Below are 12,937 nucleotides of genomic sequence, written 5' to 3'. Positions count from 1 at the left end.
GTTGCACTGATTCATATGCAATTCTGATTACCTGATTTCTTGTTCACAGTTAACTTTAAAAAACTGAAAAGCAATCAGCTGTCATTCTGTAACATCTGTTGATGCTGAATCAGCAAGGCCTAGAGCTTTGTCAGTTATCCTCTCAATTTTTGGCAGCCGTACACTATTAATCTTGGTCTAACTTCCATTTTGAGATAAATAAAACATTCAGCCAACTAAGACTCAGCCTGCTAATACCTGTGATCCTGCTGACCTATTTACCAGATACACGTTTTGTTTGCCTATTTCTCTACCTAGTTAATTGTTGCCCCTTTTTTATTCCAGGTTTTGCCTCTGTAAGATGCCTTGTTCAAATTTTGATAGTTTAATGTCTAATTGTCATCTTTCACCCAATTCCTTAGGATTACGTGGACTTTATGAGTTTGGATGGATACCTCTCATTCTTAAGGCATAATCAAGTAAATTAAGGTGCTGTGGCTTTACATAATGGAGAAGTCCATTGCAAACTGTTGAGAATAATGAATGATAGGACTATTTTGTTTTTCTAGCATATTTTAATCTAAAAATGGATGTTATCTTTTTTTCCCTTGTAGGCAGCAGAGTAAATGAAATGGAGGGGGGTGATGGGAGTAGAGCACTATGTAATTGGTGAGTTGAGCGATCTCTGGTGTGAGAAAAGTGCCAAAGCCCTGGTTTAAGAGAGGCACATTCTACTTTTCATTTGTGAAAAATTGGAAGATAGACTGAAAGCAAGGATCATCCATATCACAGCCAGTTCACAGTTTGGAGCAGTGCTTGAAAGTGCAAGAGGTACAGTGGACCCTTGACTTACAGACGGCTTGACTTACAGACTTTTTGAGTTACAGACTTCTCTGGCCGCAAAATTTAGGTTTGACTTGCAGCCTGAGAATTGACTTACAGACCAGAAAAAAACCAAAATGGAACAAAAACGGCCTGTTACGGGATTAGTCGGTTTTCAATGCACTGTAGGTCAATGGAGACTTGACCTACAGACTTTTTGACTTGAGAACCGCCTTCCAATACGGTTTAAGTTCTCAAGTTAAGACCCCACTGTAGCTGTTGAGTCACAGTTGTTGCACTGTGTGACTTTATTTGGACATCGCATATTTGAATGCATCTTCCTGAGAGGTCCTGGGTGTAAGAAGGTTTGATTTTAAATTTGCTTGTTTTGATACAATATGTTGTGCTTTTATAGGATCTATGTCTTTCCCTTAACTGGGGGGAATTCATCTTTCAATGGTTTGTAGATAGCAAGCACTGCGTTTCAGTTCCAACATTGCCAAATGCCTCCTGTAAAGACTACAAATCATAGCAATTACTGTAAATGCAGGCAGGACAATAAATGTCTTCCCTTGCTCACCTCTGCCAGATTTTGGTGCTTAAGAAAAAACAAAAAACAAAACAGCAAGGAAGGTGGACACTTTTGTCATTGTTGTTTTACAGAAATTGATTCTGTGCGGAGATCCCAAGAAGCAGGAAATCTCAGAGACAGAACTTTCCATTAAGAAAACATGGGCACAAAGTCCTGGCTCTCAAACAAAGCTTGGCAAAGAGTTTTGAGTCTTTAGAAAGCTTCAATTACCCATGTGGCTTGAAATGGGAAGGATGTTACAGCAAGTGGTAGCGATGTATAATTAATAGAAGGAAGAACAGGACAAGAAAACTGGGAGAAAATATTAGTCTTGGATAAGGTCTAAGTAATACACACCAGTGGCATTAATCTTTTTTCATCTGAGAATAAATTTCAGCTGAACAGTGAATATCGCCTTTGTGTTTTGTGGAACAAATGATTTGGCGTATGGGGCAATGGAATTAGTCTACAGTGCAGATGGCATGTCAGGTTTCCATGGTTCTACAGAGTGAACTCCCAGAAAAATGGTTCAGAGCCCAGAGTGTCTGATATTAGTTTTGTGTATCTCGTGGTATCTAAAGTCTTCCTCAGTTCAATAGTATTTCATTGCTGTTTGAGAGCCAAGGTTTCCTCTCAGTCATAAAGCAACTAAAGCTTATGTCTAGCACAGAGCAACACTTCAAAAATACAGACACTCCTCCAACAATGAGAATTTAGAATATGTAGAAAATGTTTTATGAATTAGCTAAGCTGCAGGATTGGTAGAAAAGAGGTACATGGCACAGCTTGATGGATTATGCCATTTCATACTGCAGGTATAGGATGGCATACGGAACTTTATGTCTGCATGTATATAGCTAACATTTATGTAGATAGTTCAGCTTCTCCCTAATATACTCATTTTTGCATATACAGAATTCTCCCTCCCACTCTAGTAATAGCACTGTGATTCAATGAATTCAAATGGTTATATGTCCAGGACAGATACTCCTATTATAAGCTGTATCTTTGACATAAGGAATTTGCAAGCACATACTATTATAACTGCTAAAAGAAACAGTGGTTGAGGATAAGCCTGTCAATAGCTACTGTTCTTGATGGTGGAATCTCCATTATCAGAGAAAATGCATTTCTGACTACTAAATAGGTGGGGTCTTTCAAGGAACAGCCCAACACTTGTGGCCTGATGGTAAATTTCCAGACACATCTGGTTCATCATCATTGGAATCTAGCAAGTCAGTTTTTCTGTTCTGTTCTCCAACTTGCAATGTGAATGGGATACATCTGTGCAAGAGCTGCATCCATGATTCTGCTGATAAGAAGTTTTGTTGTTGTCTAAATCATCTGGAAGCACTTGCTCTGTAGATTTCTTTTTTGAGATACTCTTTTCATTCACATGGTGTGATTGATCAGAGTATCCAGGTTTATGGCAGGGAATGGCTTAGAGCTCCTTCTCAATGAGACAACTAAACAGATTCACAGAAGTCCTCCTCCAAGAGACTCTCTGCCAGTATCACCTAGCTCTTCAAGACTGTGACCAGCTGTTTCATCTCCCTCTTTCCCATCTTTCTGAACTACGTTGTACACATCTCCATATCTGTGTGCAGATATTCAGGAGGAATCTGCCCTTTCTAGGATGTTGCCTGTTTCTGATAGCGATGGTCCGTATACCCACCGCAGAGTGTGGTTTCCGATTTTTGTTTAGCAGCATCTTACAAACTGTTATTCATCAATTCATCAATTCATCATGTTATTAATAAATTAATTTTCTTATACATCATGGTTCTGTTTCTTTAACTATGTGTGGCATGACGTCACAGCTGAACCTCTGTGCAGCGATCAAAATACAGGCTCTGTCACCCCAGTCTCCAGATCAATATAACCCTAAACCAGTTGTTCATTAGCTTTCTTGGGCTTTTCTTTAATTTTCTGTTATTTCCTTCCCTTAACAGAAGATAGTTTCCTCCTTATCAATCCTTTATCAAATAAATTGTGGCTGAGCATTTATTAGTCATGTTTCCATGTTGAAGCAAATATATTCTGAATATTTGTATTTTTCACTTCATACTGAGAGAGGAAATCAATTAAACAGGAACAAATACCAGGATATCAAGGGTGAGTGTTACACTTTCATTCAGAAAGACTAGGAAAGACTTAAGTGGTTCTTTCTCTTGTAAATGCATTTGTGCTTTTGTAGAAATGGGAAATATTGCAAAACACATTTAAGAAATACGGGCACAAGGATGATTGAGTTAGTCTGACTTTTGAAGAGTTAATGAGCACTTTTTGAGTGGCTGCACTTTCAGCCAGCAGCTGTTGGCAGTATTAACAATACAGGAGAACCTTGGATAGAGAATCTCCCAATCCCACTGAAGTGGGATTATGCCACTTACCTGAGTTTTTTCCTCAGGGGAAATAATCCTTACAAACCATTTGGATTTCAACCTCAAAAAACAGACTGTGAGTTGGGAAGAGCAGTACAACTAGATGCAAAATTATCATTGGTGCTGCATTTTACAAAGTTAACCAGCTCATGATTTATACACACAACACAATACAGTGGTGCCTCGCAAGACGATTTTAATTCGTTCTTTGGAAATCGCTGTCTTGTGAAAACACCATCTTGCAAAACCCAGTTCCCCATTGGAATGCATTAAAATCTATTTAATGCATTCCAATTGGGAAAAAATCTCTGTCTTGTGAAAATTGTCCATAGAAGACATCATGTTTCAAAACACAGTTCCCCATACCATAATGGGGGAAAAACAATCCCCTCACCTGCACTGCCTTTGGAAATTCAGTGGGTCTCAGATGGACTCCCCCCCCATCAGGGGCTAAGTGTTCCTCCCACAATCCTCTGTGCACTAGAGGATTGTGGGAGGAACACCTAGCCCCTGATGGGGGTCCCACAGGGCACCCCAAGCACTGAGGAGCTCTCTTGGCCTCTGGCAGGACTGGGGCTGTGCAGTCCTGTACTGAGTGGGAGGTGCAGCCAGGGGGTCACCATGCCTTGGGGGGATCAGGGAACAGAAGGGGGTAGGAGGTGCAAGGGCCATTCCAACTCATACCTTACAGAGGAAATACCATGTCATAAAAGTGGTTTTCCCAGGGGGAGGCTCATCCATTGCACTTTGGGTGTGCTGCTGATCCCTGTGATTTCCCCAAATGTGGAGAACTCAACTGCATAATTTGTGTTAATGGGGGATTACATTTGTAATTTTCCTGTTTTTTTTGTTTTTTTTTTTTACAATCTCTCCCCATTCTCTACCATTTGAATTTGCAGCCATAGCCCCATTGGCAATGCTTTGCAAGATGGTTTTTTCCCCCATTGAAATATATTAAATACATAAGACTTACTTTTTTATCCCAAAAAACTAGGGCAGAAAGTGTATGCTGCTATTTTTCCAAGAGGCAGACCTTGGAAAGCCAGCAGCATACACTCCCCCCCCCCCAATTTTTTGGGATAAAAAGTAGGTCTTATGTAATTAATGTGTTTTAATGGGGGGGAACTGTCTTGCAAAACAGGGTAAAACAAAAACACACCACCTTGCAAGGCTGCAAGGCAAGGACCCAAACATCATCCAGCGAAAATTGCCCATAGGAACAATTGTTTCGCGAAGCGCAACATTGCTCAAAAAAGTTATCATATAGCGAATTCCTCATTTTGCAAGGCACTCGTCTAGTGAGGCACCACTGTATCATCATCATCATCATCATCTTAAAACTGCAGAGCTGGAAGGGAATCTATGATCATCAAAAAAATGATAGACTGTCTTTTTACTCATGGTGCCTAAGTTAAAATGGAAACATATTGGAAAAAATGGAGTAGAAACATCTGGACATTTGCAGAAAAATACTGTGAAGTAAAACTGATCTTTCCATGCATATCTGAAAATTAAAAAGCTGATAAAAGAATCTTTGCCTCACTCTAGCCTCCTTGTGTTTTTAATGTTTACACAATGGGCTGCCTTTTTCACCACTAATTTTCCATTTAGACTTTGTTTACCATTAAAAACGGAATGCACTCTGAGAGTACAGAGCATATATTTTGTGGTTGCCTTTGAAACTCTCCCCTGCATGTGATGAGACTAAAAGGTTGTGAAGGAGGAAACTCTGTTCTTCTACTCCATGTGTGGGCTACTGCTGTCTGGTTGCTTGTCTGTGGAGGGCTTCATGGCATGTCTATAAGTCAGAGAAGAAAAACCTATCAGGGTATCTTAGCCCGTATACACTATCATCCTGTCACTGGGCTTCTGTTGCCATTGCCACAACAAGGACAAAACAACTCTTCTTCTGTGCCTTTAAACACAACTTGGTGCGCAGATATTCAGGAGGAGAAGCTGGTTTCAGCACAGATTTCCATACTATGATAAAGATCACATCCTTCATTTCTCTATGTCAGGTTTGCCCTTCGAGGCATAAGAACATAAGCATTAAAATAAAAGATGGAAACTCTAGAGTAATGTGTATACTAAATGCTGACATGACATACAGTCATGCATGTAAACTAACTGAAAAAAATGTGGCCTATCAATATTATGACATTTCTGTGGTTTTAATAAAGCTGTACAGTATGTATTTGCATGTGAACAATAGTTGTTCTCAAAAGAAAAGTGTAAGTTCTTGGTCTTTTTGGTTGTGTGCCAGAGACGTGTTTTGCAACAGGCACCATATTGGACTGGAAGAGACATTGCCTCCTCTCTGTGAGAGAAAGGGTAGCAAATGCCACCTCGATTCTCTTCATAACAATGTATGTGACTCGATGAACATAGCCTGGAGCAATATCCTTTCTGGCTCTTAGGGGTTGCCCACAGGATCAATAAGGCTCTCTGTGAAAAGAAATTTCTTTGTGGAGAGTTCTGTAGAGATTTTTAAAAGGAAGAATGGTGCAATGAGAGTGACATAGGCTGAGGCCTACAGATGATGCCAGCCCTAGCCTGTACTACACACAGCCAGTCTTGAGAGACACCAGCAGCTCAGTTGTTGGCTAAGGGCAGGGGGTTAGATCCCCTCCACACCGATTGTTTTGTCTAGAGTCTTAGCTGGGCTGTTTTCCTTGCCCTCCCTGATTTTTTTAAACTCCCATTGGTAAATAAATGTTAGTTGTTGATGTTTCCTGTTAGGTTGCTACATCTCTTTCCCCTCATCCATCCCACTATAGTTTTAAATCCAGGTCTCACAGCTACCCTTCCCCACAGAAAGGCATTACCTGTGAGAAAAGAACAGTTAAGGAAATTTACATTTTAATATGTTGCCTAACCAAACTAATTCTGGGCTCTTCCCCATGGAGGAAGCCTAGAGAAGGCATTTTTTTTCTTTCTTGTTTGTTTGAAATATTTTTACCTCACCTTTCTCCTTAAAAAGGAACCAAGGCAGCTTACCCCATTAAAAGACAAAACTGAAAAGCTAAAAACAAGTATACAAATATTTCAAAAGAATCAAACAAATACCACACTAAAAATGGTATACAAAATTGACACCATAAACAAAGTCAAAGCAACAAGGCATTTTCAGTAACACGGCTATTACAGTAGATGCCAACAGAGGTAAGCCCTGTTTATTATATTCGTGAAGGCTTTCACGGCCAGGATCTAATGGTTGTTCTGGGTTTTTCGGGCTCTTTGGCCGTTTTCTGAAGGTTGTTCTTCCTGACGTTTCGCCAGTCTCTGTGGCTGGCACTTCCAAGCCAACTACACCAGAGCACAGGTTACTGTCCTCTGAAGATGCCGACCACAGAGACTGGTGAAACGTCAGGAAGAACAACCTTCAGAACACGGCCAAAGAGCCCGAAAAACCCAGAACAACCACAAGCCCTGTTTCTCCCTCGAGACAAATAATGCCTGCCAGTGCTCATCAGCTGCAGTACTTTCACCCATGTGGACAAGTCCTAAGTGACAAAGCATTATAGCCTGGATGATACTCATTTTGATCCTCAGAGGGGGTAGAGTGAGCATCTCACTTTTATGAGCCGTCTCTACTGCTGTTTTTGAAAGCTCATTTGAGGGAATAATTTGGCTACAATAGGGCAGAGCCAGAGCAGTGGCTTATAGATTATACTAAGGGCCTGTATTTTTCTGTAATTTGAGCACTAAGCTTTCAATTGTAAAAGACACCTGGAGCTATACGATCTGTTTCCTTGAACTATTAATTTATATTTTGTAATAGTTAAGAATAATCTATATGTTTTAAGTGTCTGCAGCACATGAATGATAGTTTTGAAAGGGGACTGCTCTAGATATGTGAATTCTGTTTTAGATATAGAGACCTTTTCAAACTTGCTGAGGGGGCTGAAAGAAAACCTTGGGCTCCCCCCTATTGTTCCCTGAGGGAAAGGAGCTATCATCAGGAAAGACACATAATTTTCCCATTTTCAGTATGGGACTGGGTCCATTTTATCTCTGCAGGAATCTCTTGGCAGAATCTGTACGCATTTAAATTTTGTATTTTAAAAAAGAAACATAAAAGCCACATGGTCCTTGTACACAATCTGAAAAGAAGTTGGGGAATAGATTTATTAAAACATTAAAATATCACAGATAGGTACTAGTTTTCCAGTCCTGCGAGATTGATTGTCAAGCTAGGCATTACAGAGCTGAGAGATGAAAAAAAAGAAAAGACCTGGAAATCATGGCCATCACTGCCTAGGATAGTATCTACAACCAAGCAAGGATATTTACCATCACCCAAAACAGACTGCAGCAAAGTGAGGGCCATTCCAAGCACTGGGTGATACTTTTAGTTTGGCTGCAATTGACTGTGTCTCACCTATTGTGTAAACTAAATTTTGTCCCAAACTTGGCAGATACAAAGTTTTGCATGTTTCTGTGTGCCTCTGTTCCAGGTAAAAAAAAAAAGAGCTATGTGCTAAGGCCGTGTGGGTTTGGGTGTAGATGTGCCTGTGGGTGTGGAGTGGACTGAGTCAATGACAGTTGTGTGTCTATCAACATTGGGAAGGACATTTACCATATATTTCTGTTTATAAGAAGACCCAATGTATAAGATGACCCCCCCAAATTAGAAAATTCAAAAATTTGCATGATCGCACCCCTTTGGTCCTGAAGCCCTTTCATGACTGATTCAGGATCAAAGGGGTGCGAGGGTGCTGCATTTTCACAGCTGCTTTACCCTGTGGCTTCACAAAAGGGAGGGAAAGCAGCTGCCTTCCATGTATAAAACGGCCCTCATTTTTTTTTGTCTAATTATTTAAATAAAAAGTGTCATTTTATACATGGAAAAATATGGTATATCTACATTACTTTGGGTAAAAACTGAAACTGCCAGCCCAAACTGAGTATACACTACTGCAGCTTCCATTCTGGAACTTGTTTAAAACAGAAGAGCCTGGCTGCTAAATCTGGTCTTGGTTTGAGGGAGTTTTCTTCTTTCTCTCCCGCCACTCGCTCCCTCTCCCCCATCTCTTGGCCCCAGCTCTATAATGCCCGAACAGATGAATAATCTTGAAAGGTGTGAAAGTAGCCCTTGCTTATGAGATTTTAAATTCAGTTCTCCATTGTGCCTTGCAGAGGAGCCATCCTGTGTAGCCTTGGGCAAGTTACATAGTTCCAGGGTGCCTCTGAAAAAAGGAATGACAAACTCCCTTTGAGTACTTTGGCTAGAAAACTCTGTAAAGGGCCACCATAAGTCAGAATTGATCTGAAGGCACAGGTGGAGATAACAATGGATTAGCCACTCCTGGCAGGAGGCAGGACGACAAGCCTCTCTGCCAGATTGAAGAGTGGCTCGCTGATCACAAGCTCTGGAGTGATAGGAGAGGGTCGTGGAGCCTGCAGTAGTGGCGCATCACCGAGTGGACCATCCAGCACCATGGGGGGCGGACCCTTGTTATCTCCACCTGTCTCTGTGTGTGGGTATTTGTATAAAAATACTCCCCTCTACGCACAACTATTATTACGAATAAAAGCATTGTGCATCCTTGCTTTTAAATTCTGCATTGTTGGTGGTGCCTTAAAAAAACAAAACAAAAATCCTGTACACTTCTGAAACTTATAACCCCAGAAGGTGAAATTTTCATGCACATATTAAGAAAAGCATGTGTACAGATAGAACTAATCATAATCCTGTAGAAAACAAAATCATTTGTTTGCAGATTAATATATGACATTTGAAGAAAGCACTCATTTTCTTTTCTTCGTCATGTTCAGATTTTCTGTTTTTACAGAACCACCCACCCCCAAAAAGCCATTTTATTAGCCACACCTCTTTAGAAACAGACAACACAGAAAGAAAGTGTACTACTGTGTAACTGTTATGAGAAAGAAAAGTTAATTTCAGGTCAGTGGAGAAAAACAGTTTCTAATTCAGTGCTCTGACTTTTTCCCTGCCTGTCTTGGCTCTTCAGCTCACAAGTTGTATTTCTTTCTCTGCCATAAGCTTTGCTGTTTTGACTATGTAGGCGGATGTATAAGTGTATGATTTTTGTCACGTGGGGGGAGCATTATTACATTCACTCCTCAGAAAACACCATAGCAACCAAAAAAACGTGTTCTCCTTAAAACTTCTAAGCAACAGCTGAACAGCCTTAGGTCTGCCAAAGAATGACTCATTCACCTTGGCACAGTGCAGACAGGTTCCTGGTTTTAGACTGACAGGAAATCTGTATTTCATTGGCCTTTCTACAAAAGACAAAGTGATAATTTATTAGACCACTTCCTATATGAGAGTGAATGAAGAGAACCAAATAAGCAAACCACCACATCATTTTCTTTTTGCAAAGGGTACAGAAACTCCTATTTGAGCTGTAAGAAATCAAAAGTCATTGTTGAAATTCCTGCTATGCAACCAACTATCTACTTGTGTTACAGTGTTATTTCATCAGACCACATTCTGAATCTGGGTGGAAGTATTATAAAATGTGTAGCCTTTTGGGAATGTTATTCAGAGGTATGGTTACTGAAAGAGAGGCAAAACCAGTTGCTTTCTCTGCAAACTGGTGATAAGAGGATACTGTACAGCAGGCTTGTCCAACCCGCGGCCCAGGTCAGCTCATAATGCGGCCCAGTGCAATTTTTTATTTTTAAAGAAATTCCAAAGTTTCAAGTTACACTGCCGGCGCTTGTGGCCGGAATGTGGCTGGGGCATGTCACAACAGTAGAGGGGGAGAGAGGGAAGGAAGGAGTGGGAGGGGAGGGGACAGGGGGGCTGCGTGACTGCATTGCACCGTAACCGTCGATAGGTGGACCCCCTCCCTGTCCCATAAAGCCGCCAGAGTCAAAGCTGGCAGCCTCTGCTGTCTGAGATCGCAGCTGCCGGTAAGCGAACTTGGAGGATGGCTAGGGCTGCCCCCCCCATGCGGCCCAAACCAAATTTTCATCTTCTAATGTGGCCCAGGGAAGGTGAAAGGTTGGACACCCCTGCTGTACAGCTTGCTCAGTTCTGCTCATTGGGAGCCCTTCCTTGCTGCTGTGCAAAGCTGCTTAAAAAAGGTGTGGCTTCAAGGGTAGCAATAGCCTATTGAAGAAAACATAGACTTGAGTTTTAATGTCAAACACCCCAGGTGTGTTGACATCAAAGTACATTGAAGCGGAAGTACCTTACCCTGGAACTCCGTTCTAGAAACCATAAATTACACTGTTCGTTTATTTCTCTATGTTCCTTTACACAGATTCACTTTCTGAAATTAAGTTTTCAGGGCACTGCTCATTTTCCCTCAAGTATATCTCCTGTAGGATTGCTGTTTATTAGGATTTCACTGGAAGTTATACTTTGTTATCTTCTCCAGGAACATGATTAAACTTACAGGGTGAAGGTCCAGAACAGGATCAAGTTGTGTTCTGCTTGTCTAAAGATTTTTACCACATTATCTGAGCCCTGGGGAACCAGGTGCAGTCAAGTGTTTCCTTTAGGCCAGGTCAAGAACTATCCTTTGCTCCCCATAGAGTGGTGTTTCCCTACCTTGGGGTCGTGACCCCCAAGTGGGGGTCATAACATCTTTTCTGGAGTTATGGATTGCCTTATATGTGTTGTAACCCTTGTTAAATAATATCTTCTTTGACTTTTCAGAGTGGGACGTTAAAATTAGCGTTTATGTGTATGTATGAGAAACAGGTCCTTTGGGGGAGAAAGAAATCTCTGTTTTAGGAGAAGGGATGACTTTACCTAATTAAAAATGCCTTTTTATGCAAACATGGATGGGGAGTCACAGATTACATGGCCATTATAAAAGTGGGTTACAACTTGCAGAAGGGTGGGAACCACTGCCAAAGAACATCAGCCCTCTTTTGCCAAGCATAATTTTAGTTCCTAGGTTTTGCGTCTTGAACTTCAAGGTCTGATGCTCAGGTGCCCTGGATGTTGAATTTTAGTTTTCAAACTCTGCCACTTAGCATGATTCTTAACATCTGGCATTCTCTCCAGTTGTATGTTGGTTTTGCTCATAGAAATAAAACCTATCCCAAGATGCCTCCTCTCCTAATTATTGTCAAACATAAGTAGCTCCACAAAAGAAATAAAAGGAGACCTCACTTAATGATCTGAGCATGTAGAAATCTTTATGGATGTATGAGAGAGATAATATTAACTTCTATATTTCTTTTCTTTTGAAGAAAATTAGTAATGAAGCAAAATATATTTTATGTCTTATTCATCTCATAGTCTGCAAAGTGCAGGAAATAATTCTCTGCTCATTTGGGAGAATCTAGAATATGATACAACTAGGTTCAAAAGGCAGATGCTCTTCTAATAAAATACGATTTTCTCCTTTTTGTAGGATCTTTCCGAAATGATGGCTTAAAAGCTGCTGATGTCCTTCCCATATTAAAGGAAAAAGTGGCCTTTGTGTCAGGTAGGTATATTACTTCTTCCTTTTTGAAATATTTGCATACACTATGTCAGTGAGAATGAGGGAAGCATAACAGCCACTAAGTAAATAGATATTTAAAGAAAGAAAGAAATATTCAATAAATACCATGCTGCTATTTGTCTCCAGGAAGTGGCCTGAGAGGCTCGTCTGGTTGGTGGTGCAGTAGTCCCTGGTTTGATGGTGGCAGCCCAGGTGGCCCCCCCTCTTAGCATAACAGTTCCACACAGTGGCTGGCAAGGGTCCTGGGGCATGCTGGGAGGCTGATGCAGGTTGGGGGAGGTCACAGCAGTGTGATGCTCCAATTGTCTGTGGGGAGGAGAGGAGAAATTGATCTTCTGTTTTCTTGCTCTGATAGAGACTCTTTCTGTCCTCTCTCTGTGTGTGTGTGTGTGTGTGTGTGTGTGTGTGTGTGTGTGTGTGTGTGTGTGTGTGAGAGAGAGAGAGAGAGAGAGAGAGAGAGAGAGAGAGAGAGAGAGAGAGAGAATCAACTGTATGCTTTGTAGTTATGTTTTTAGGGGCATAAGAGTTATATACTGTACTGATACAGTGCCCCAACCCCAGCATTGTTGAAGGGAGAAGTATATGCCAGCATAGATGATGATAGTTATTTAATCATTTAGTCTTTAATCAAGGATAACCATCTGCTGAGTATGACAGAGCTCTTGTAGTATAAGAAATAAGACTTGTGTAGGTGTACTTTTCCTTACTAATAAGCTGCACCTACCCAAATATCCTTTCAGACTTTT

The 12,937-nt window shown here is 40.9% G+C and overlaps 1 protein-coding gene and 1 non-coding gene across 2 annotated transcripts in view; both read left to right on the top strand.

Annotated features, from left to right (window-relative positions):
* The window catches only part of KALRN (kalirin RhoGEF kinase), a 515,545-nt gene that overhangs the window by 257,492 nt on the left and 245,116 nt on the right, over positions 1 to 12,937 (top strand). Inside the window, exon 2 of the mRNA XM_078394494.1 lies at positions 12,099 to 12,173. Coding sequence (XP_078250620.1) covers positions 12,099 to 12,173 — 75 coding nt within the window. The remainder of the gene's footprint in view (positions 1 to 12,098; positions 12,174 to 12,937) is intronic.
* On the top strand, positions 4,433 to 4,596 carry LOC140703370 (U1 spliceosomal RNA). The gene has a single exon (XR_012082791.1). It is a non-coding gene; the product is annotated as a U1 spliceosomal RNA (small nuclear RNA).

Source organism: Pogona vitticeps, chromosome 1 (genome assembly GCF_051106095.1).
Source record: "Pogona vitticeps strain Pit_001003342236 chromosome 1, PviZW2.1, whole genome shotgun sequence".
Taxonomy (NCBI): domain Eukaryota; kingdom Metazoa; phylum Chordata; class Lepidosauria; order Squamata; family Agamidae; genus Pogona; species Pogona vitticeps.
This window is presented reverse-complemented; position numbering and strand designations above follow the sequence as displayed.